This window comes from Mirounga angustirostris, unplaced genomic scaffold (assembly GCF_029215605.1).
Source record: "Mirounga angustirostris isolate CCGP_5_RB_7025 unplaced genomic scaffold, mMirAng1.0.hap1 SCAF_5, whole genome shotgun sequence".
In the NCBI taxonomy this organism is placed as follows: domain Eukaryota; kingdom Metazoa; phylum Chordata; class Mammalia; order Carnivora; family Phocidae; genus Mirounga; species Mirounga angustirostris.
This window is the reverse complement of record NW_026991713.1, coordinates 146,735,271-146,761,715: the sequence shown is the minus strand read 5'-3', so window position 1 is coordinate 146,761,715 and position 26,445 is coordinate 146,735,271. Positions and strand designations below refer to the sequence as shown.

The following is a 26,445-nucleotide window of genomic DNA, read 5'->3' as shown; positions in this document are numbered from 1 at the left end:
GGGGCTGACTCCGCGGCCCCCGCCCGGCCGCCCTCCGCCCCCGGCCGGCCCGCGGCCCCGCAGCCCCGGCCCCGGCCCCGGCGGCGGGAGGCGGGCCCCGCGGCGGCGGCGGCGGCGGCGGCGGCCGCAGCGAGCGACGAGGCCGCCCGGCCCGGCCCGCCGGCCGCCCGCCCGCCTCGGCGCCGAGATTGGGCGAATCGCGAGCAAGTACGTGCGCGTCTCCTTGCCGCCGCCGCCGCCGCCGCCGCCCGCCGCGGGCCGCCCCGGGGCCGCCGCCGACGACGCGCGGGAGGAGGAGGAGGAGGCCGCCCCGCCGCCGCCGCCGCCGCCGCCGCCCCGGCTCGCCGCCGCCGCCGCCCGCCCGCCGGGCCCGCAGCCCGGGCCCCCGGCCGCAGGCGAGGCCCAGGCCGCGGCCGACATGAACCACCAGCAGCAGCAGCAGCAGCAGCAGAAAGCGGGCGAGCAGCAGCTGAGCGAGCCCGAGGACATGGAGATGGAAGGTGAGGCCCGCGGGCCGGCCGCGGCAGGGCCGGGGGGCGCCTTCCATTGTGGCCGGGGGGAGCCGCGGGGGCCACGCGAGGGGCTCGCCATCTTTAAGCAGGCCCCGGCGGCCGCGGGCCTGGGCCTGGCCGGGCCGGGCCCGGCGAGGCTGCACCGTCATGCCGGGCCCGCGCGCGGGGGGCGGCCGGCGGCCCCCTGCCCGGCTCATTGTCCGGGGCGCCTCGCGGCACAAAGCGTCCGCAGCCCGGGCTTGTGAATTAGGGCGCCCCGGCCGCCGAGGGACGAGGCGTGCTCTGGTTGCTGGCGGCCGCCGGCTCGGGAGCCGGGCTCCGGGGGGCCGTGCCCCTTCGCGGGCGTCCCCGGGGCCTGCCTCGTCTGGCCTGGTTCCGGCCGGCGAGCTCGGGGAGCACTCTGGCCCTCCGTGGACGCGGGGCTCGCCCGCACCTGCTCGCGTGCGCTCCCCCGGAGAGCCCGCCGGGGCTACAAGGCGTTCCCTGGGATCGCTTTAAACCGGCACTTCTTAGCGTCGGGCTTCATTTTGAAACACCTGCAAGGAAGGCACATGTTCTCAGCCTTTGGACTGGCCCCGAGTTCTGAACCGGGCGCTCTTCGTTTCTAAGTTACCTCTTTTGGGGGGCTGTTTGGTGACCTGACTCTGTGCGGTGCAGTCAGCATCCGGCCAGGTGTGCGTTTGAAACTGCGCGAAAGCCCCCGCCGCACATGGCTACCTACAGCCGAATCAAAGGTGACTCCGGAGGTAACTTAATTTTCTGCCCATGTGGCAGCAGTTTTCCCAAGTACTTTTAGCTACAAGGTCTTGGTTGTAAAGGTTTGATGTAAAGAGCCTTTGGTTTACATGGCTCGGGCACAGGTGGCCATTGGAAGGCATCTTTTCTCATGGCCCCAACTACTTTAAGGGCAAAGCCAAAGAAGTCTTAAAAGATAGCTTTCTCACCTGCCTTGTTGGGGTGAGACTGGCAGGAGTCAAAAAGGGGGTACTTGAATGAGCGGGGCAGTGAATGTTCTTATTTTGCTTTAAGCAGAGATCTTGGGTTGTATAAATGAATGGAACCTTGCTCAGGAAGCTGAGGCAAAGCACCATTTGTCTTGTGGGGTGGCTACATGTGTGGGGCACTGCACCCTGGTTGGTGGGAACACTTAACCATGACTGGTAATCCCCTGTGGATAACCTACTGCCAGTAACTGGATGTTCACTGAAAAAATGCTTGCCAGATTGCAGAAGGCAAAGCGGTGGAAATGCCTGCAGACAGCATTTCCCAGTGGTACTTAACAATGGCAGTAATGGGGGACAGGAGAGCCGAGTCCACGCCAAGGACCTGGGCTGTGTATTTCGCTTGGCCTCAGCAAGGCAATAATAGCTTCACCAGAGCTTTTGGCCCGTGTGATTAAACCAGCTAGTCGCAGGAATATGTTGCTGAGACAATTTTGTATATTCCTTTTATGCCACATGACAGAAAGGGTTGCTTTTTCAGTTTCCTTTTTGCATATCACTTCGTCAAGACAGAAGTCCAGTACTAGCATACTGATTGCCCGTTCCATTGTCTCACCACTTTCCAAGTGTTTTTGACCACGAGTGAGAAGTAACAAACATGGACCTCACTGAAGAGCCTATTTCTGGTACAGAACTGTGTGTTTGGGGAAAGAGTCCTGCCCACAAATTCCAAGGACTTTTCTGTAAGATTGGAGAGTAGAAGGGTGGTGGAAGAATGTTCAGAAGTCAATGCATGCTTCCAGTACAACTTTCTTTCTTCCTGGAGTTGTTTTTTTTTTATTTATTTTTTTTCAAGATTTATTTATTTGACAGAGAGAGAGAGAGCGCGAGAGCAGGAACACAAGCAGGGGGAGTGGGAGAGGGAGAAGCAGGCTCCTGGCCGAGCAGGGAGCCCGATGTGGGACTCGATCCCAGGACCCTGGGATCATGACCTGAGCCGAAGGCAGACGCTTAACGACTGAGCCACCCAGGCGCCCCTGGAGTTTTATTTTTATATCAAAGTTTGCACTGGAAATGTCACCCCTAAAATCATTAATATGCAGATGCACTAAAATCTCAAAATTGGATGGCGAAGGTTGCGGTTATTAATGCTGATTCCTTAAACTTAAGCTCATTTTTTTTGAGTGGACCTCTGTCCCAGACTCATTATCCAGAAGGTACCCTGTCTCTGTAGGACTTCTGATTGTCAACACCCTGTGAGCACCCACAGGTGTGTGATTTAAAAAAGCTGCCTGTGTCTTAGGCAGTCTATGCCAGCCTTTCTTTTTCTTTTTTTTTTTTTTTTTAAGATTTTATTTATTTATTTGACAGAGACAGAGATAGCAAGAGCAGGAACACAAGCAGCGGGAGTGGGAGAGGGAGAAGCAGGCTTCCCCTCGAGGAGGGAGCCCGATGTGGGACTCGATCCCAGGACCCCGGGATCATCACCTGAGCCAAAGGCAGACACCTAACGACTGAGCCGCCCAGGTGCCCTATGCCAGCCTTTCTTAGCCTTCCCACTGCTAAATCATGGTGCTAGGTGTAGATATTGTAGTTGAGGATCCGGAAGCATGAAAGAAACCTTGCTATTAAAAAGCCAGAGGGGTGGGATTTAGTGAATATTAACTCCAGTTGGCTTCATATGCCAGGCTGTGGTAGTGCCTTGAACCTGTTTGGTGTCTTTGCCCTGAGTCCAGTTGAATCAGCAGCTGGAAACTGTCAGGGTTCTGATCAGCTTGAGGAAAGGAAGGCTTTGTCAATGAGGAGCATCATACCCGCCCCTCCTGGGCAGGGCAGGTTTCGAAGGAGCTTGGGAGACTGGTTTGGTTGGTTGTTTTTTTTCTATCAATAGGTCAATGTTAGTTTGCTCTCCTGCTCCACTTTATTGGGATAGCATTTGCTTTCTACTGAACTCTGCACAGTCCTTACATATCCGCTGGAGAATAACAATGCTCGGGATTAGTTATTTTAAAAATGGCTTGCTCTGAGAAGTTGGGAAAATTAAGAAGGGTGAAGGGCAGAGAGGAGGAGATGGGGGGACATGCCGAGCAGTTCATCGGGGTCGGACCACATGCTTCCTGTAAGGCCTGGAGCAGTTGAGCCCCATGTTTCAGGTCGGGAGGCAAATAGAACCGTGGAGAGTGGCATTATTGGGTCTGGCCAGGAAGGAATTTGCTTAGCAGTTTATTCATTGTCTAACTCAGAGGCGGTGCAGGCCGAGGGGCTGAAGGAGTGACTTGCGCAGGCCTCTGCCCCCTGAGTACTTGGAGAGGTGATAATCTGGTCTGTGTTATGCCCGATCCAGTCAACAGGAAGTTTTCCCAAGGCCTTGTTTCTGCTGCATAGACTGGCTAGCACAAACGTAAATACCCTGATGTTTGTTCCCTGGTTCTTCTGCCCGTGTGAGCAGTCTCTTTCAGAGTGTAATCTCTGCGACTAATGGGGACAGACAGTTTTGTTTGACTTTTTTTTTGTACAACACTCAGACCACTGCTCTCAGGACGCCAAGCTGGGAGCACATCAATGAGTTGTCTGCAGTTTTTGCAAAGAATTGATCATTGACGTCTGTTTTCTGTCTGGGGGGCAGCAGCCCTGGTGGGTTTGTTTCTTTCAAACTCGGGTAGGTGGAGTTTCAAGTTACTCTACTGCTGAGGCAGGTTAGGGAGTTGCCTTGCACACATGCACCCAGGTAAACCAAATGTGTGCATTTTATTCTATCTAAAGTGCAAGTTTCCACTTCAGATTGCACCGTAACAAGACAAAAATCTATGGAATATGAGAGTATTGATTTTTCTCTCACGTTAGTTTTGGTTGGTAAAAGAACTCTTCGAAGCTACAAAATGAAAATCAACTCAGAGAACCCAGAAGAAATATAGAAAAAATTAGGCCAAACCTAGAAACATCTGACTCTGAGCCTGTCAGGTTTTGATAGGGTTGGAAGTTACTCCCCACAAGCATCAGCCCTCCTGATTTTCTTTGGCTGCTGATTTTGAGTATTGGTGAACAAATAAAAGACTGATAACAGCAAAAATGGGAAGGAAGCGAATATTTTCCTCCTTGATTTTTATTTTTTTGGAATTAGTTTTGTGGAAAGGGAGAAAGGGGCCATTGAGTAAATAGCTCTTCGTGGCAGGGCTGTGTGGTGCCTGAACGTAGGCTTCGGGCCAGGCCTGAGTTTGAGTGTGGACTTTGCCTTTTAATTGTGTGACCTCATGGTGCGTTACTTAAGCTCTTGGTGCCTCAGTTTTTCTGCATCGTCAAAAAGGAGGTCAGTCCTATCTTGCAAGGTAATTGTGAGGGTGGAGGCACAAAGCACTTGTAAAGTGCCACACACAGAATTGGGAGCGTGGATGTTCAATTCATGGTGTTCCGTGTGGATGGTAAGCGTCACACCCGAGGAAGGGATCTACTTAGGAACAAAGCATGTTGTGATTTTCGGTGGTGTGCAGAAAATGCCCTACGTAATTATATTCTAATGTGGATTAGGAAGAAAACATAACGAGCCTCAATTTAAGCACCATTATGGAATCCTGGGCTTGAGATGCCTCAGTAGCTACTTAAGGTTAATGGTCTAATATTTTAAGAAACATGAAATGGGTAATGGAGGAGACCAGGGGACTCAGGGCATTGTGACATGGGTACTGAAGTGTGCTCAGCTCAGTAACCCTCTGATAAGAGGATTCTTGTTCTTGGATAACTTGTAGAGCATCTAGTGATGAATTTGGAATTGAGAATCAGGTCACCGGGTCTCCAGACTTTGGGAGTCAGCCTTGCATCCTTCTCTCTGGATCCCCACATCCTGTTACCAAGTCCTTTGGGTTTTCCAGCCACCACCCTAAATGAGGCCCCTGTTGCCTCATGCTGGGACCTTGCAATAACCTTCTTACTGGTCTCTGCTTCCATCCTTCCTAAAGCTGACACAGCTATGAAAACAGACTGCCCACAGACTTGCCATGCCCTGTCACCCCCCTGCTTAAGAGGGCGCAGGTGTGGCTGTCTTCCCTGGATGTGGGAAGTCACACAGTCCAGGCTAGGCCATCAGGATCCTCAGGATTGGTCTTGGCCACCTTTGTGCTTTGGGCTCCGAGCACACAGAGGTTTGTGCTTCATGGGGTGCAGCCCCGGCTTTGGGGCCTCACGCTTGCATAGACCGCGATGGCTCCTCCTTCTGGAATGCAAACAGAACAGATAGATACCCCAGGATGGTGGTTCAGAACCTGTTCCAGTGCCACCTTCTAAACCAGAAACGTGGTGTCAGCTGCTTGGCTTGCATTAGAGTCATGTAGATCATGTGGTCACCACACTTTCCCACCTCTTCCTCGATGGTGGTTTGTGTGGAAGGTGACTGTCGTTTTTTGTTCAGTGTATTTGTGGGAGCTCCTCATTCAGGAAACAGCAGTTCTAAGTCCAAACGGTAGAACAGGCGCTGGCTGGCTGGCTGGCTGGCAAGGTGGTGTGTGAAAGAGAAAGCCGCAGCCGTAAACCGATGTTGCTTTGATAGCTGCTAATTCAGTTTTATTGCTTTGAACAATGGCATTTTTGATCCTTTTGGAAAGAAAAGCTTGTTTTCCAGACAAGGGCATTGATGGACTTTCATAAATTACTGAAGGCTTCTTCTGAGTATTTTGAAAGGTGTTTTTGTTGTTCCTGGTATTTTGGATGAGTAGTATGTGTGTAGCCTGGGTATTTCTGTTTGATTTCCAAGGCAAAGGGATCTTACTCTGGAGACCAAGCGTTGTAACGAGGTATTTAACACGTACTGTGACAGTTAAATGGTGTCATCTGCTTCATGAACTTGTTCTGAACTAATTTGGACTTAAGAAAGTTGGAGGAAGCAGGCTTTTGAGTGTCATGCGTGGGCAAGGGTCAGTTATGCCATTTTTCTAGTAAGTTAACACATGCCTTGGCTAATGAGAAGTCAAACGTGTTGAAATTCTCTTGAAGAGAAGCAGGCCTACTTCTGAGGGTTGGTGAATTTAACTTGGGAGTTGGGAATGGGGGTAACGAGAAAGTTTCTTATGTCAGGAAATACACTGACCTGGGCATGAGCTGAGTGCTTCCAGAACATGATGACGACACGGCTAAGTGAGAGACTAGCAGGAGACTGGGGAGGGAGAGCAGCGTCTGGGAGGACACACCCTGAGAAGTGGTGTCACTGCACAATGTTGGGTTGACGTTGTTGGGTTGATGGGAGCTGGGGATAGAAACCTCCAGGGGGTTACAGTGAGTGCAGAGCTCAGTGCCTGGTGTGGGCTGGGGCCTGGCATGGGTTGGGCCCTCGCTGGGCTGTGTATATGCTGCCTTATAGCCAATTCTGTTCTTAGGGCAACCTTGAGGTGTGCAGCCCTCCGTTCTGAGGTCGCAGCTGCTAATAGGGACTGCCCAAGTGTCCTTTAGAAGAGCCCAGGTCACCTGCCTGAGGGACCTTTAGCTTACCCAGTGTTTGAAGTGTGAGTGTTGAGTCTGAGTCTCAAGGTGGTGGTCAGTTCTTTTTATGGGGGGGGTGTGTGTGTGTGTGTGATTGAAAATCTAAGAGCTGTAGAGAAGGAGGTTCCCTTGTGTGCCCACACACCCAGGTCCTTCTCTGGTTTGAATTCCATGCCAGTGACTAAATCAGTTTTCCTGACATCCTGATACTGGTAGGGCAGTGTCTTGCATTATGTGCCAGCCCTCAGAATATCCACCTGGACAAGGTCTAGCTCTCACAGTGAGTTGCTAAACTGGCCTCTGGTGTGGAAATCGGTTGTACGAGTTCATTAAGGTGACCCATATTGCAGAGTGTGATACGCCCCAGGGTGTCTGGGTGGTAATTGAACTTCTCTCGGCTCCCCTTCCTGCCACCTGATTCCTAGTACTTTGAGGAGTTGATGGGGGCTTTTTCAGGGGAAACCACGTGCTGTTGCTGTAATATGTGTGCTGAGCAAACCGTGTTACTGGAGGGCCCCCCTTATAAACAGGCTTATGGGCCGTGTGCCTGGGGTTGCAGGTGTATTTCATCAATGCACTTCGGGAATACTTTCTATCTCAAGGTGCTTAATTGACCCTGTGCGGTGGCTGTCTTAAAACAGGTACCGGTATCCCTTCTTCACTGTTCCTGTGGTTACAGAGCCCAGCTCCTCCTAGTGCTTGCTGCTTACGTTTGGTACTTCTTACATTCTTACCTCAGAGGAGACATTATTCAAAGAAACTGTGAAGTGGTTAAAAACATTCCTCAATCCATATTGCTGTTTTTGTAACCATCATAGGCACTTGTAAGAATTGCCCCCAGTGATTCTCAGCCATTCTCTCTTTCATTTTGAGGAGTGTGTTAAGGATTAAGAGGGTGCGCAAATAGGGTGGAAAAAGCCTGACTAGCAGAATGCCCTCAGAAGCATCTGGCGGGGGCAGTGGGCAGGGTGCTGTGGCCCCTTTTTGAGCCCCAGCCTTTGGGCTGACCCTCCCTCTCAAGACTGGGAGCTACGGTGGCTAAGGATCTGCTTCTCCTGGATGGGAGCGGTGTGCCGCCCTAGCCAGAAGGAGCCCTCATTTCTCTGAAGCACTGCAGGTCTGGTTCTGATGAGAACAAATCGAGATCATGTTCCTACTTTAGACCCATCTTTCTCCAGAAATCGACTTGTTTTCATGGGGGGGCAGGGGGAGCCGCATGTGGGGGTGAGACCTGTGCAGTGCCTTGTGGCGGCCACTAGCCGCGGGGCAGCGATTCTTGGTTTAGGATAAAGTTGGGGCACCTAGCTGGCTTAGTCAGTGGAGCGTGTGACTCTTGATCTCAGGGTTGTGAGTTTGAGCCCCATGTTGGGTGTGGGGCTTACATTAAAAAAAAAAAAAAAAAAATCCCATTCCTCAACCGACTAGCCACATTTCAAGTGTTGAATAGCAACACGTGGCTGGTGGCCACCACATTGGGCAGCGCAGGTCCAGGGCACGTCCGTCAATGGCAGAAAGTGTTAGTGGTGGCCAGCGCTGGCCTACATGGTCTCCTCGGTTCCTTGGCTGGAGGGGTTTCTGGTAGCATTGCTATTGCATTGAAACTACAGTGTGTCTTGGAAAAGCTCAGGGAAAATGAACAAAATAGTTCTCGGGGCAAACCCTGTACAGCAGGGCTTGTCCAGTTATTTGTGAAGAACCAGGTTTTTTCCCCTTAATTTCTAGTCCATTGTGGACAGTTTCTAAAACGTTTTTTGTAGAAATACAGTGCAAACATATTACTTACATGAAATAAAATAGACCCACAAAATACAAGCCCCGGTTGATTATTAAATTCAACAAATGTAAAGTTAACTGTTGAAATCAGTTATTAGAACAAACACACATACGGAGAAAGAAAATTGCAGAAACTGTTTATGTTCATTGAAAGTGTGTGTATAGGCCGTTAATATAAAGAAACTCGATTACACTTGAAACTTTGTCGTTCCACCATGGTAACCAAACACAATTTTGTGTGAAATAGCAATTCCCCATATTGAAAGCCTACATGCACACTTTGAAGGAATGCAGCATACATGAGTAGTTCTTAAAGTAACAAATAATCTTGCTTCCTGCTTGGATGGATGGCATGTCTACTACTCATAGGGGATGATGTTTATTCAGACCATTTCTCTGTTTTGCTAATACTCCTGTGAATCCAGCACTGCGGATGTACACTGATGAGAATGGGGGTGGGGGTTTAAAGCGATTTTCCAGAATTTTTCTGTGGACAGCTTCAACTGTATCCTGTTAAATGTATAGCTAAATTACCTTTCAAAGGTATTCAAAGAAATGGGTTGCAGGTGATACCTACTTTTGGGTTACAGTTAATAAATGAACACGACACTCTCACAAGGTGTAACGTGATCCTGTTTGACGTACCACACCAATTTGACAACACCCCAACTGTCCCATGCTTCGTGTTACAGGAAAGTCAGATTGCTGGAAAGTTTCCACGCTGGTTCTTCATTGTGCTTTAGGTCCACAGAGGGGCGCCTGTTTGTGGACTCTGCGCAGGGCATGTCATTTTTAGCCCTGTCCTCTTTGCTTGCTTGTTTGGTTTTGGGATCGAGCCTTGCTCCTGACTCCATTGCACCCTAGTGGCAGCAGAGGTGTGCTTGCTGTGGTGCTCACAGAGCCCAGTTTACAGGACAGACATTTAGGATCCCCTTCTCATCTGGCAGGTATGGTGCTGGCAGAACCCCCCCCCCCCCCGCCCCCGCCGTGTGACTGCCTGAGCACAGGTGCCTGGAAACCATGTGCAGGGAAGGCCCTCAGGGGAGGGCTCTGAAGGAGCGGTGGACAGGAGGGGGCTGTGCCACACAGTAGGGAGGGGACTGGCTCCCCTGGGGAAGGGTGGGTCAACTGAGCCTTTGCTGAGGAGGGGACCACAGCTCAGTTTGAATAGGGGGCCGCTGGGGTCGTCAGAGGCTGATGTAGAATAGCACGATGAGGTTGGTCGGATCGGGACCTGAATCTGTGGCAGAGGTTTAGGATCTGTGGTAGGTGGAATAATGGCCCCCATAGATGTCCATGTAGAAATCCCTGGAGCATGTGACTGTATTCCCTTACATGGCAAAGGTGATTAAGGATCCCTAATGGGGAGATTATCCAGTGCTACCCAGGTGGGCCCAGTGTAATCGCAAGGGTCCTTACATGTGAAAGGAGGAGGTCCAGGTCCAGTGGTGTGGTGTAGGTGTGGTGTGGGAAGGCCGTTGCTGGCTCTGAGGACAGAAAGGGGAGCCAAGGAATGGGGAAGGTCTCTAGAAGCTGGAAAGGCAAGAAAAGAGATTCTCCCCTGGAGCCTCCAGAAGGGAGGCCCGGTGAGCCCCATTTTCAGACTTCTCATCTCCAGAACTGTAAAAGAATAAGTGTGTGTTGTTTAAGCCACTGTTTATGGTAATCCATCCCAGCCGGGATCAGAAACTAATGCAGGATCCAGGGAAGTGGGTGAGAAGCAGCAGGTGTGTGCCCGATATATGTAGCTGGCCTCAAACCTGTAGGAGGCTTTGGAAAGGCTCGATGAGTGTGTGGCAGCTCACCCTCACTGCGTGCCATGCTGTCCGTGTGTTAACTCATGCGCTTCCTACTACAACTCTGAGATAGATGTGTCATCATCCCTGTCTCACAGCAGAGCGCAACCGGGCACTGACTTGTTACTCAGGGTCAGTGAGGCAGGTTCAGGATTTGAACCCATGCGGTCTGGCTTCACGGCCATTTGCGATTCATCATAGCCAGTAGGCCCCGTTGGTCATAGAAGTTGTGGTTACTGCTGCTTAGTTGAAACCCCTCTGCTGCCTTCTCCCACGTCTCTTACCTCACCGCCCCAAAGTGGTGCGCTGTAATTGGGCTTCCTAGTTGAACGTTTTTGTGTGGTTCACCACATGCTTTGAATATAGAAAGTACCTTACTGCCAAGATAGGCTGGGGCCACATGTACAGTTCAGCAAGAGGAATATGGTGGCATAAGAAGATACAGAGTAAAATGGTATGAGTTTTTAAAGGTAGATGCCTCCCTCCTTTGAGAATGGAAGTAACTGAATCAGGTATTCAGTAACATGTTAGAATAAGATCCTGAGCTGAAATGAATCATCCCAAAAGCAAACCATTCAGGACTCTGGGTATGTGGAGAAATGAAAAATTGAGAAGGCTTAATATGAGAAAAAACATACTGCATTTCAGAGCCCCTGATTATGTGGATCTGGGTACCAGAGCCCCGGATTCCTTGAGGGCAGGGGCTGGAAGAAGTGGGGTGGCCTGAGTGGCTACTCTTTGACCCATTAGCTGCCACCTAGCTGTGTGGCGTTGTTTTTGTGGCATATTTTGAATATTTTCCTTTTGGGCCTCTTTCCCTGACAGGGAATTTGGGGGAAAAAAAAATACACACACACACACACACATATATAGGCTATTTTGGGAAGCATGTTTGGTTTGGAAAGTGATTGTAGCAGTCAAAAACTATAGAACAGTTTTAAATAAAGAAACCCTTACGTGGCTGGGTGCTAGCTAGTCTTTGCCTATTAAGTAACTGATTGAAGAAAGCTCAAGTGAATGTGGCCTTTTGGTTTTAGTTTTCCTGAACGTCCCCTCTGCCCACACAGCACAACACAAGACTCTGCGTTGTGTGAGCACAGGATCTTTCATTTCTTTCTTTTTTATTTTTATTTATTTGACAGACAGCGAGCGAGCGCAGGAATACAGGCAGGGGGAGTGGGAGAGGGAGAAGCAGGCTTCCTGCCGAGCAGGGAGCCTGATACGGGACTCAATCCCCAGGACCCTGGGATTATGACCTGAGCTGAAGGCAGACGCTTAACGACTGAGCCACCCAGGTGCCCCCAGGATCTTTCATTTGTATAGTTTCCTCCGAAAGCATACCTTTTTGGTCATCACGTCAGATGGATGATTTCACTCATGGTGCAGATAATAGATTTAGGATATTTATTGGTCATCGTTGGTGCTTGAATTTCTGCAGGGAAAAAAAGAGGAAGATGGGAGACACAAGTTCTGGCCTCAAGGGACATGGCCAGGGGTGAAGATGTCCAGAAGGAAGGGTAACATGCAGTAAGGCCCAGGCAGCTGTTACCACATTGAGCAGCGCATTAGCAGAATTGAGGCCTTCAAGCGAGTTGACTTGGGGGTGTCTGCAGAAGATGCAGATTAAGTGAGTGGCTCGCGGGTGTCCTAGTTGGGGGTTGTGTGTGCGAATGATCTTTGAGGTGAATGTCACGATGCCTGGTGCCAGTCCCACAGCTTCTGTATCCGGACACAGCACTATGTGCTCACCAACCATGGGCGGGTGCTGGTGGTCATCTTGATGGGGAAGTCAGTCCCAGCACCGTGGGGTGATCTGGAAAGCATGGTCCCTGCCACACTTCTGTCTTTAGGACGATTCTAGAGTTGGTTATGAATTACCTTGGCAGGTAATTGGGGAGAGGGAGAATTACTACTGCAAATCCCAACGTTTTAGGGCCAGTATTTCTGTGGAAATCAGAGGCTGTTATTTACAGTCTAATTTCTATTTTGATGAATTAAGTTCTTTCAGTTTTTTTTTTTAAGTCCTTTATATTTTTCTTGAAATTCTGTGTTCATTTTGGGTATGTTATCAGAAGGCACTGGTCATAGAATTTGGCTTTCGAGCAGAAAGTGTCTGTCAAGCCCCCTACTCTCATGATGAAGAGACCAAGGCTCTGAGGGATGGAGCTTTTTCTAGACTTACAGCGTCCAGTATTGTAGCCTCTCGTGGCTAAGTAGATTTAAGCTAATTAAAATTAAGTAAAATTAAAAATTCAGTTCCTCAGTCTGACTAGCTATTTTCCAGAGCCTCCATAGCTGCCGCATGGGGGTCGTGGCTTTGGTATTGGATGGCGCAGCTAGGGAACGTCTCCATTAGCACAGAATATTCAGTGGGGCAGGATGCTCTGGAGCCAGCCTATGAGCTGGATTTTAGCTCTGCCTCTCCAGTGCATGCTGCCTTGAACAGGATCGTCTAACATAATGGAAAACCAAGCATTTTCTTCTGTTAATTACTGAGGAAGAAGTTTCCCCAAACCAGCTCGGCAAAGTATAGACTTGCTGGTAATCTCTCGCAATCACCGCCTCAGGCACTGAGGGTGGGGTGGGGTGGGGTGGGGTGGGGGTGGTTCGCAAAGACGCAGAAGTGATAAGATGTCTTTGCTTAAGGAAAGTCAGCGGGACATAGATAGGTCCTCTGAGCACATAATTACTGCAGGGTAGAAAGTGAGTGCCACCGGAGGTGAGGAGGTAGGGTTCTGGAAGCGAAGAGAAAGATTACATCGGCTGTGGGGAAGCCCCGAGGCCTGGTGTGGTGGTGCTGGGGAGTGGGTTGTGAAGGACAGATGCCTGGATGCCTAGCATGTGAGTCCGTGGAATTGGAGGTGGGAGCCAGAGGCAAGGCTTCCAGTAGGCGAAAAGAGGCACCTTTGTATTTCCTGGACATGTTCATGGTAGTGTAATTAACACATTGTGTGCTGTTTCTTTGCTTTACTCCCCATCAGACTTTGAGGTCAGAGGACCAGGGGGGAGCCTGAGTAATTTTCTGTGCCTTGAACAGCACTTTCTCCCCAGTAGTACAGACAGTCCAGGTGCACTGCATTTTTGTATTTTATTTTCAGTCAGGTGGGAACATGCTACAGTGTTTAATGCAAACTCTTCATTTTACTTGCTTTGGTAACAGTTATAAATGGTTAGATTTCCACCTGCCTTTCTATAAGTCTTTTCCGTAAAATGTGTTAGTCACCATGATTTTTTAAAATACCAACTTCTGTTGGGATGTAATCCACATCCATCACCATCTACCCATCGAAAGCATACTGTTCAGTGGGTTCTGGTATATTCACAGTTGTGCAACCCTCAACAATCAGATTTTGAACATTTTCATTACCCCCAGATGAAATTCTGTATTCATTAGGGACACTCCCCTTCTCCCTGCAGCCTCAGCAACCACCAGTCTCTTCTTTCTTCAGATTTGCCACTTCTGGACATTTCGTATAAATGGAATCATACAGTATGTGGTCTTTTGTGTCCATCTGTTGCACTAAAAGTCCCATCATCAGGTTTCTCCACATTGTAGTTGTATCTGTGCATGTGGAACCTCACTGTGGTTCATGTTGGGTCTTGAAGATGCGTGGGCTCTCATGGTTCTGCCATCTGCAGTAGGTTTTATTCAGTATGTTTTAAAGGGACTTGGGGGATGCCTGGGTGGCTCGGTCAGTTAAGCATCTGCCTTTGGCTCAGGTCACGATCCCAAGGTCCTGGGATCAAGCCCTGCATCTGGCTCCTTGCTCAGCGGGGAGCCTTCTTCTCTCTCTCCCTCTTCCTGCCGCTTCCCCTGCTTGTGCTCTCTCTGTCAAATAAATAAATCTTAAAAAAAAAAATAAAGGGACTCGGAACTTTTTGTGGTTATGCATGTGCTTCATTACTAAGATGAATTAACTGGGTGGTGCAAGGCGGGGATATTACTGTCGTTTGAGGGTTCAAGCAGAGCTGCAGAGTAGCAGTAGAGATGAGGATAAAAGATTGTATTTATTTAAGAGAAAGAGAGTGAGGGAGCACAAGCAGCAGGGGAGCAGCGTGGTGGGGGGAGGAGAAGCAGGCTCCTCACTGAGCAGGGAGTCCAATGGGGGGCTTGATCCCAGGTCGCTGGGATCATGACCTTAATCGAAGGCAGACGCTTAACTGACTGAGCCACCCAGGCATCCCGGATTTATTTGATTTTACCATGCACAACCGTGGGAGCTGCTGACAGTCTGTTGCTAATGGATCTGCTGGAGGCCATTGGGCATGTAGTCTGCAAGGGAAGATGAGTGGGAGGCAGGGTAAGTGAGGCTGAGCTGGAACCATATCCATGTGAGCCTCTCATGACTTCCAGGTGCCCTAATGACCCAGAAGGCAGAGAAACCCCCAGCCATAAAGGAATGTGGGCTTCTTGACTCCCGCCTTCCAAATTGCTGGCATAGTGCCTCCCAAGTGGGAACTGCGCAAAGTAGGGCATGTAATTCCAGCTTAGCTAACCCGGCACACTACAAATCCACCATTTGGTGTGGTCTTCGGACTATCAAACCTTTTGCTGTCAGGATCCTGTTAACAGTTTAAACAATTTTTTTTTTTTTAAGATTTTATTTATTTATTTGATGGAGAGAGACACAGCAAGAGAGGGAACACAAGCAGGGGGAGTGGGAGAGGGAGAAGCAGGCTTCCCACGGAGTAGGGAACCCGATGCAGGGCTCGATCCCAGGACTCTGGGACCATGACCTGAGCCGAAGGCAGATGCTTAACGACTGAGCCACCCAGGCGCCCCTACAGTTTTAAAATTGATGAGAACCAAAAAAAAAAAAAAAAGATGAGAACCCCAAAGAGCTTTTAGGTGGGTGGGTTATATTATTTGCTATCTTAAACGCTAAAACTAAGACCAGTCTTACTTATTTAGGAATAATAAACCAGTAACATGGTAACACAAATAACATATGTATTATAGGAAATAAATACTTTCCAAAACGAAAAATTTAATGAGGAATGGCATTATTTTTACATTTTTACAAATTTCCTTATTGTCTGCCTTAATAAAGATTTATTTATTTATTTATTTGAGAGAGAGAGAGAGAATGGGAGACAGAGAGCACGAGAGGGAAGAGGGCAGAGGGGGAAGCAGGCTCCCCGCCGAGCAGGGAGCCCGATGCGGGACTCGATCCCGGGACTCCAGGATCATGACCTGAGCCGAAGGCAGTCGCTTAACCAACTGAGCCACCCAGGCGCCCATTGTCTGCCTTAATAGAAGATAGCTGGATTCTGCTTTCTCTCTGCCTCTGCTTTCTGTCAGTTGCAGTGTATTTTAGTAGAAGTAGAAAACCTAGTCTCTCAGGCGTGTAGTTCATAAAGGGAGCGGTAGTTTAATAGCCTTTTCAGATAATTGTGACAGTTTTTTGATATACACCAAATTTGGTAGCTTCTTAAGGTTAATTGCCATGTGTCAGTTTGAAATCCTACGAATTAATTTTTCTATTACGTTGAAATTCATTGGTCTTTTAAAAAAGATATATTTTTTTAAAGATTTTATTTATTTGGCAGAGACACAGTGAGAGAGGGTACACAAGCAGGGGGAGTGGGAGAGGGAGAAGCAGGCTTACCTCTGAGCAGGGAGCCCGATGCGGGGCTTGATCCCAGGACGCCGGGATCATGACCTGAGCCGAAGGCAGATGCTTAACAACTGAGCCACCCAGGCGCCCCGAAAAAGAGATATTTATTTATTTATTTGAGAGAGAGTGAAAACACAAGCGGGGGAGGAACAGAGAGAGGGAGAAGCAGACCTGTGCTGAGCGTGAAGCCTGGGACCCTCAGCTCATGGTCTGAGCTGAAATCAAGAGTCAGACGCTTAACCCACTGAGCCACCCACGCGCCTGTCTTGTACTTTGAATGGACCTTTTCTGTACCATTCATTGGTGATTTGGAAGAGTTTGATTCACTGAGTTACCCAGATCTTCTGAATGTTGACACATTGCATACTGCAGTTACATTTTAAAAAACTGAGTGTAAGTCCCTAAGTCACGTTTATGTGTGGTAGCAGCCTTGTGCTGTTACTTAATTGGGAATAGCGTTGTAGTTATATTTCTAGAAAGCTCACTGGGACAAAGAGAGCTGTGACTTCTGTTGTGTATGAAAAGTCTTAATACCAGTTGGCAGCATGGGTGCAGATGGTTGGGTGGTAATTAGGGCAGCTAGTAGCTGTCCCCTGTCCCAGCAGCAGGGTGGCCGCTGCCATGGGGTGGAAGCAGGCCCTCTTGGTTGGTCCCCCTGCAATGGGAAAGTGCCATGGACTGGGGTGTGGGCACCAGATTTGTGCGCTTTCTACACAAATCTAGCCCTTGAGGGCTACATCAAGGTGTATATAAGACGATCCTGTTAAGGGGGCACCTGGGTGGCTCAGTTGGTTAAGCGTCCGCCTTCGGCTCAGGTCATGATCCCAGGGTCCTGGGATCGAGTCCCGCATCGGGCTCCCTGCTCGGCAAGAAGCCTGTTTCTCCCTCTCCCATTCCCCCTGCTTGTGTTCCCTCTCTCGCTGTGTCTCTCTCTGTCAAATAAATAAATAAAATCTTAAAAAAAAAAAAAAAAAAAAGACGATCCTGTTAAGATGAGTCACAGATTTCATGAGAATTCAAGGAGGGAGCACTTAAACCAAAAATAATTTGTGATTTTGATTATTTTCCTTCCTAACCCTTTATAACAGCTACCATTCCTCTTAATATTTATTTTGTTTGTATTGTTCCCCCCCCCATTCTCTCCATTTCCCAGTGGCTTGTGTGGAACAGTTGGTACTCACTGGGAAATTATTCTGGATTTAAACACGATTGGTAAAACAGCACACCACCATGTTTATGCACCTCAGTTTAGTGGCACATAGTATGTGCGTATTCTTAAACCAGTGTTTCAGTACATACGTGCTTTCAGTTCTGTTCTCATCTCCCACTTCCCTGGATCCTTGACATTTGCAGCTCCCTCTCCCCCAAAAGAACAGATTTTGATGCAGACATTTGTGTACTGCTTTGTACAAGACCATCTGAAGGTCTTGGGGCAAAGAAGAGTCAGACCGTACACTTTTTGGTATAAAATCCTTCAGTTCTCTTTTCCCAAATAGTTGAAAGATCTGAAACCATATATCAAGGGAGTGTTTATTTATTTATTTAATTTAAACAACTTTTTAAAAGATTTTATTTATTTGTCAGAGAGAGAGTGCGCACAAGCAGGGGGAGTGGCAGAGGGAGAAGCAGGCTCCCTGCTGAGCTAGGAGCCCGATGTGGGACTCGATCCCAGGACTCTGGGATCATGACCTGAGCCCAAGGCAGACACTTAGCCGACTGAGCCACCCAGGCGCTCCAAGGGAGTGCTATTTAAAGAGTCAGTGAGGGCGCCTGGGTGGCTCAGTTGGTTGGGCGACTGCTTTCGGCTCAGGTCATGATCCTGGAGTCCCGGGATCGAGTCCCGCATTGGGCTCCCTGCTTGGTGGGGAGTCTCCTTCTCCCTCTGACCCTCCTCCCTCTCATGCTCTCGGTCTCTCATTCTCTCTCTCTCAAATAAAATCATAAAAAAAAGCTCACTTACTTAAATTTATTAAAAAAAAAAAGTGAATTATTTCTTCTCTCTGCCCTATAGGTGTTTTTTTTCCCCTTTTGTTTTTTAAATTGCTATAAAGGAAAATTGACTTTGGGGGGGGTGTTCTGTGAATTTAACATCTGTATAGATTTGTGTAACCACTACCACAATCAGGATACGGAGCAGTTCCCTCGCCCCAAAACACCCCTTCGGCTTTTCCGGGTAGTCACATCTTCCACCTACTGCAAACCCCTGGCAACCACGGATGTGTCCTCGGTCCCTTACCGTTTGCCATTTTGCAAATGTCATGTAAATGGAATCGTATAGCATGTAACCTTTTAGATGGGCTGCTTTCTTCAGAGTAGCATCCAGGCTAGGTGTTTAAATACTTCATTCCCGTCTATGGCGAGCAGTGTTCCCGTGTACATGCACACCACACTTTATCCCTGCTCCCACTGAAGGACATCTGGCTGGCCTCCACAGTTGGGCCGGTATGAATGAAGCCTCTCTAAATATTTGTAGCAGGTTTTGTGTGGATGTGAGTTTTCCTTTCTGTAGAGTAAGGTGCAGAATTGTTGGGTTGTCTGGCACAGTATGCTTAACCTTACAAGAAACTGCCAAACTGTTCCCAGACCACTGTGCCGTCTTGCGTCCCATATCAGCGTATGAGAGAGCCAGTTGATCCACACCCTTGTCAGCACTTGATATTGTCAGTACTTTGAGTTTTAGGCACCGTAATAGTTGGGCAGTAATATGCTATTGTGGTTCTGATTTGCACACAACTAACAGCTGCCGGGCATACAACTCTCCACATGTGGATTTGCCATCCCTCTGTTGTGTTGGAAGTGTGTCCTGAGTATTGGGTTGTTTATTGCTGTCAAGTGTTGAGCTCTTTATCTATTGGGGACACAAGTCCTTTGTCAGGGGGGTGATTTGCACACATTTTGTCCTAATCTGTAGTTTGTCCTTTCTCATGATGGTGTCCTTCTGGAGCAGAACCTTTTAGTTTTAAAAGTGAAGTCTAGTTTGTCAAAATGTTCTTGTATGGATTCTTTGCCCCACCCCATGTGTTTCCTTCTTAAAGTCTTAGGGTGTTAAATTTTATATTTATATCTAAGATCTGTTATCAGTTACTTTTCACATAAGGTATGGGGTTGAGGTTCCTTTTTGTCGCCTGTGGACGTGCGTGCACCTGTTGCTTGACCATTTGTTGTAAAGACCATTCCTTTCCATTGAATTGCTTACTCCTTTGTCAAAAACAGTAACATTGTGCAGGTCTGTTACTGGGCTCTCCTGTGCCATTCGTGTGCTCATCCCTTTGCTAAGACAACCCTCTCTGTGATTATTCTGGTTGCCATGTTGATTACTGAAGCTTTAGAGTGAGTATAATTAGGTGGTGTCATTCCTCAGACCGTGTTCTTTCCAAAATTGTTTATTTGCTGTATTTCCTTCATTTTTCCATTAAAACTTAGAATCAGCTTGTCTGTAAGTGTAAAAAAATCCTCAGGATTTTGATTGGAATTGTGTTCAGACATAAAGATGAATTTGTAGAGAGCTGATATTTGACTAGGAAGGAGTCTTTCCACGAACATGGTGTTTCCTATTCTAATGACCCTTCCTCTTGAATGTCCAGTTCTCACAGGGGATGTTGCTTGCCCACAGCAGATGGTCAAGGTTTCCACTGGTTTGTAGACTGAAGTGTCACCTCCCCATCATTTTTTTTTTTTTAACAAAACCCTGTTTCCTTTGCTGTTCTCTGGGAAACTAGTCTTCCTCCCAGGAACTCTTAAAACAATTTCTGTGGCCACTAGAGAGAGAGAGTGAGAGACTGAGAGAGCACAAGCAGGGTGAGCAGCAGGCAGAGGGAGAGGGAGAGGCAGGCTCTCTGCTGAGCAGGGAGCCCGATGCGGGACTCGATCCCAGGACCCTGGGAACACGACCTGAGCCAAAGGCAGCCGCCTAACCGACTGAGCCACCCAGGCGCCCCCCCCCCCCCACCTTTTAAAAGATTTTGTTTATTGTCAGAGAGCACACAAGCAGTGAGAGTGGCAGGCAAAGGGAGAAGCAGACTCCCCGCTGAACAGGGAGCCTGATGTGGGACTCGATCCCAGGACCCTGGGATCATGACCTGAGCCGAAGGCAGACGCTTAATGACTGAGCCATCCAGGTGTCCCGCCACTAGTGTTTTAAAAGGTCTTGAATGTGGCTGTTTCTTGATAGCCCTGGTGGGTCCCCTCAAAAGGAGGGTGAGGAGGAGGTATGGTGAGTGGTAGTCTGCCTGCACCAGTTTGTCAAAGAAGCCAGAAACAACTTAGCGTTCTATCCTACATTGCTATTTATTTGTTTGTTTGTTTATTTTTAAAAGTTCTATCCCCAACCTGGGGCTTAAACTCTTGAATCCACAGAGATCAAGAGCCCCTTGCTCTGCCAGCTGAGCCAGCCAGGTGCCCCTCTAGGTTGCTGTTAGTGGTTTTATTCAAATAGAGGAACCCATTTGAAATGGCTGTGTTTGACTACTTTTTAAAAGGTTTAATTAGCACAATCAAGTTTGCTTAAAATCTCTCCTCTGTATTTGACCAGCCCCAGCGCCTAGACTCCCCCCCCGCCCCTTTTTTAAACTAGTTCTTAAGGAAAACTTGGACATTTAAGAAGATGCTGCCATCTGCCAAGGTGTAAACAGACTTTCCAGGCCACACATAGTTGAGGCAATCTCTTTGTTCTGTGACTGTTCTAGGACCCCCACTCCCTCCTGACTCCAGATACGCAGCTGGTGCGTCTTCTATGGACTCTTGGGCTGGTGTCATGCCTTAGGAAGTACTTGGTTTGTACCTTTTACACCATGGTTTGCTTTGCTCTGTGTGTTTGTTTACTTTGTTAGAAAGTAGTGCATATTCTCTGAACCATTCATACAATATGGAAGCAAGAAGGCAAGAAAGAAAGACCCCATTCCTCAGAAGTAAGCGTTGTGTACTTAATGTATGGTGGGTCTTTGTCCCGGGTACGCGCATGTAGCCTCACTCATTTCGGGAGGACATCCTGGTGACTCACTCAGTGACTCCTCTCTGGGTGGGCATTCTCCCTTACTACAGTTTACTTTCTTTAAAACTAATGAGTGTAGAGTGAACTTCCACACATAAGTAAATTTTGTAGATAATTGAAATTTTAAAATACCAAAATGTTTAGTACTCTTTTTAGAGAAATACTGCAAAAAGTGGAACAAATATGTTCCAGCTGACGTGACTCAGTTGTTTAGTATGCACATCATTTACTATGCAGGAGCCCTCAGCAGTAGTTGTGATTGTGGAACTCTTTGCCCCATGCAAAATGGCCCGTTCTATTAAGTTCTGTCTCTCCAATATTTTTGCTTTTTATTTATCTATTTATTTTTTTTTAGATTTTATTTATTTGACAGAGAGAGACACAGTGAGAGAGGGAACACAAGCAGGGGGAGTGGGAGAGGGAGAAGCAGGCTTCCCGCCAAGCAGGGAGCCCGATGCGGGGCTCGATCCCAGGACTCTAGGCAGAAGCTTAACGACTGAGCCACCCAGATGCCCCGTGTTTTTTATTTATTTTTTAAATATTTATTTATTTGAGATAGAGCGTGAATGAGCCGGGGGAGGGCCAGAGGGAGAAGCAGACTCCCCGCTGAGCAGGACTCGGGGATCATGACCTGAGTTGAGGGCAGATGCCCATCTGACTGACTCTGTCTTCTTAAATACAGCTTCATTAAGATATAATTCACCTTGCACTTCACTCATTTCAAGTGTACGATGCTGTGGCTTTTCGCATATTTACAGAGTTGTGCAGTTGTCACCACAGTCAGTTTTGCAAGATCCTTAGGCCAAAAAGAAATGCTTGCACTCCCTAGCCAGGACCCCTCCTGCCTTCCCGTCCCCTGGCTCCAGGCAGCCGCTGCTCAGCGTTCTATAGATTTGCCTGTGCTGGGCACTTCCTACTGTATGTAACCCTTAGTATTGATGGGCGTTTATGTTGTTTTTAACTTTTCTCTAAAAAATGGTGCTTCAGTGTAAGAAATATGCTTGTGTAGATCTTCGGGCATGGATGCTGGTTTTCTTTGGAATAGGTTCCTAGCAATGACATTAGAGTAAAAGGATATTTGGCTTTTTGGTTTTGATACATACAGCCTTTGGGTTGAATAGTTGACAGCCATTTGACACCACTGATTTAGTGAGACCCTCCGCATCAGTGGGCATTTTCAGTATTTTTCTCTGTTAATCTGGTAGATAAAAAGTGGTATTGCCTGAGTTAGGGAAGCTGAGCATATATATTAGTCGTTTGTATTTTTTTTTTTTTAAGATTTTATTTATTTATTTGAGAGAGCGAGAATGAGAGAGAGCATATGAGAGGGGGGAGGGTCAGAGGGAGAAGCAGACTCCCTGCCGAGCAGGGAGCCCGATGCGGGACTCGATCGCGGGACTCGATCGCGGGACTCGATCGCGGGACTCCCGGATCATGACCTGAGCCGAAGGCAGTTGCTTAACCAACTGAGCCACCCAGGCGCCCTAGTCGTTTGTATTTTTTAAGAATTTCTCCTTTGTGGTAGTTGGGCTGCTGCTTGCGTTTTAGGAACTGTGTGTATTCTGGGTATTAATCCATTGTGTGATGCAAATACTTCCTACCTTCGTCCTGTGGCTTCCCTGAAGCTCCGTCTCTGCTGGGTGTGCCAGGACTTCCTTTTCTTTCCCCCAAGTGGTCTGTGCTATGCAAGCTAGCAGATGATACCGTTTCTCTTTTTCTGTGGAACAAGACGGTATGTGTGAGCAAGCAACACAGACAGAATTGCAGGCTCTTCGGTCGTGCAATTGTCGCTCCTCTCGGTGCCTGCCGGCATTCACACTCACACCAGTCACGGAGTGTGTGATAAGACTGGCAGTTAGGGCAGGCCTCTCGGGGACCGATGAGTTTTACATAATCAAGCCAAACTGGAGGCCACAAACAAATCTTTTTATTTAAGGTACACAAATTCATAGGTGGCTGTCTTTGGGGATTTTATTTTTACATATCTAATTTAAATCTGGATTATTTCAGAGTATAGAACTAGCTGTCAGGTCTCAACACAGTGTGTCTGCTTTGAACTGTCAGGCTCCATGACTTAGGAGCGGTGTGGACACTGCCCTTGGCCTCTGTAGTGGCCCACCAGAGGCAGAAGACCAAGAAATCCCTGGTTAGTAGGACAGGACTGCCACCTGGAAGTGGGCTCCTAGCCAGCCTCAAGGGGGATGCATGTGGCCAAATTGTATATAAAATCATACAAGTCATAAAACCAGACCACTTTAGAGTTGCGGTATTGATTAAGCCATGGTTTCATTGTTAACAATACTGCCAATCTGGCAGGCTAGCCCTGAGGGGCAAGATAGTAAAAAAACAATAATAAAACCAAACCACCTCATCCGCATCCTCTGGGGAGTGGCCAGTGGAGCTCCTGCCTGTGATAGCTGGGACAGGCTCGACCAGGTGGGTGCTTGGTGGTGGCAGCCCTGGTCTGAGCACTGGGACCATCTCAGGTTGAGCACCAGGAGGTTGGGTCTTTTGTCTCAGTGCCCTGAAAGTCCTGGGAGGCTTGCCCAGCGAGCGGGAACATTTGAAAACAGTCCTTATCATAGCCTTCAGGGCCCTCCATGGCCTTGGCCCTGCCTGCCTTCTGTCTGAACCTCATCTCCCACCTTTTCCCTCTCCCAGTGCCCTTGTCCCTGTTGGCTCTGTCCACAGAGTGTGCTTCTCTAGGATCTCTTCCAGCCTGGCTCCTTTTCATTCTGTGGTTCCACCCGGATGTCACCTCTTCCTTCAAGGCTAGTGTTCCTGCAGCTCCGTGACCGGACTCTGTTTTCCCCTCTGTTGCAGTTATCCCCTCTTGTCTCCTCCCACAAGAAAGTGAACACCAGGACACCAGGGGGCTTATCTCTCTGTTCCTCCTGAACCCCAGGGCCCAGCCCAGCTCTGGGCACATAGGAGACACTTGATAAGTAGGTTGACTACCTACTGAGAAGGGAGCTGGCTCTGCCCAGCCCCACTGGAAATGAAGGCCTTTACCTCTCAAGTTATTCCCGCCTGGAAAAGACAGTGCGTGCAGCAAGGAAGTAATTAAAATATTGTCTTAGTTGGTAGTTACTGTCTTTGCAGGCACATTGGGCATGCCAGTGTTTTAGGGAGATATGTTGAATCCTGGTAATGTAATGATAATGGATTAGAAAGGATCTTTTTTTTTTTTTTTAAGATTTTATTTATTTGAGAGAGAGAATGAGAGAGAGAGAGAGCATGAGAGGGGGGAGGGTCAGAGGGAGAAGCAGACTCCCCGCCGAGCAGGGAGCCCGATGGCGGGACTCGATCCAGGGACTCCAGGATCATGACCTGAGCTGAAGGCAGCCACCCAACCGACTGAGCCACCCGGGCGCCCAGAAAGGATCTTTTTGAAGCGCAGTTGGAAGTTTTCCACTTAGGACCACATTCAGAAACTGCTTCTGAGAGGCTCCCCTCTCCTTGCCAGGCACGGAGAGCAGTCAGGGGACCATCTGTGTTTCCTCGCGGCTCCTGGGTGTGTGGTCTTCGTGACTGGGGAGGCAAACATGGCAAACAGGCAGTGTTCCTGGTCAGCACCCGCTTCTTGCAGCCCTGTGACTGTGAGGGGTGTTCACCTTCAGGAACCACCGATTTCTGGAAGAGAGAAGGCCAGTTGCAGCTGGGCTGTGAGCAGACCCACCATCCTCACTTTATTGTCTCCTTGGGAGACTGTCACCCCTTTGTGACCCCCAGGTTCTGTCCAAGGTCTGGAGATGGTCCATTGTTCTGCCTGAGGCCCTGTGTTGCCTTAGAGGAATCCCCCCCCCCCCCCCCGAGTCTGGAGTTGACTCCACAGCCCCCGAGGCTCCCACGTACTCTGTTTGCCAGGAGCTCTGTTTGCCAGGAGCGTTCCCCGGCTTTCGGGGGTTCTGGTTTCTTAGGGAGTGCACCATCTTACCGCCTGTGAGACCCTGATTCCAGGGATACCCTCATCCCCTTGGAGCTCCCCACCTCTTCTTCCCCTGCAGGGGCCTTGACAGGACTGCCTCCTCACTGACGCTTGCTGGGTCCCACACATCATTCGCCCAGTCTGTGTCCTGGACTGCCTCCCTTTATAGCTAGCCCCAACAGCTGCACTCTTCCCCTCACTGTTGGGTTCTCAGCTGTCACTTTCCTCTGCTCAGTGAGCTTAGAGCTAGGGCCTGTACGTTAGGATTTATACTGTGGACCACAACATCAGCACATGAATTTTATTTGAATTCTCCAAAGGAAGAATGAAGGAGTTGTGTCTAAGAGTTGGAAGAGCTCTCCTGAACGATGCATGCATGTTGTGCAGGACATGGGTCATCTGATGGATCGCTTGGTGTCACTTGGCAGCCTTGTGGTCTTAGATTGCTCTGCTCTGCCACTCATTGCCATTGGGAAGAGTTTGGCTAACTACTTGGGGGGGCGGTTCTGATGTGTTTGGGAAAGATGATCTGGTGATAAAATGCAGCAGGACAAAAATCATAATATAGATGGTCACAACATTCAAGTGGCAAAAAACAAAAATAGGTAACTGGAGGCAGTCATGGTTGGGGAATGGTTGAGTAAAGCATGGCATGTTATGGCGCTATTCAGAATTAAATTCCTATGCATATTTATACCTACTTGGGGTAGCTCTAGTTTATTTGTGTAATGTGAATACCATTTTTTGTTCATGAGAAAATGCATGTACGTTGTTGCATATGCATATATAGGAACAGGGAGGACGCCTGGAAGGGGATGCATGAGACCGTGGCTTCCTTCATGTTAGGATTGGGAGTGGAGGAATCATTTCCCCTTATTCATCTCTGTACTGCTTGCTTTGCTACTGTGAGCATTTCATTCTTTCAAATCCAGAAGTAAAAATACAGAACCAGGACTTGCACAAAATTGTTTATAGCAGCTTTATTTGTGATAGCCTCAAACTGGAAACAACCCAGATGTTTGCAGGTCACATGGTGTGTCCCTGCCATGGAATCCTGCTCAGCAATATAAAGAAACCAGTTGTTGACCTGAGTCTCAGGGGAATTATGCTGGGTGACCGAAGGCATTCCAAAAGGTTATATACCGTGTTCATTTATATAACATTCTTAAAATGAAAAATTATGGGGATCGAGAACATGTGTCGTTTCCAGGAGTTATGGGAGGGGAATGTGCACAAGAGGGGTGGGGGTTTCTTTGAAAGGGCCCAAGGGTCCTTGTGTTGGAACTGTTCAGCGTCTTTCCTGGGTGGACACACATACACGTGTCTTAAGAGTGCAAGTGAACAGGAGTAGGATTAGTGTGTTGAGTCAACGTTGGCGTCCTGGTTATGAATCGTACTATGATTTTGCAAAATGGTACCAG

General features: G+C 48.6%; 1 protein-coding gene across 1 annotated transcript in view; it reads left to right on the top strand.

Moving 5' to 3' along the window:
- The first annotated feature begins 326 nt into the window (after positions 1 to 326).
- Positions 327 to 26,445, top strand: part of USP7 (ubiquitin specific peptidase 7) — a 65,549-nt gene continuing 39,430 nt past the window's right edge. The window contains exon 1 of the mRNA XM_045874952.3: positions 327 to 500. Within this exon, the coding sequence (XP_045730908.1) occupies positions 419 to 500 (82 nt within the window). The 5' untranslated portion in view covers positions 327 to 418. The remainder of the gene's footprint in view (positions 501 to 26,445) is intronic.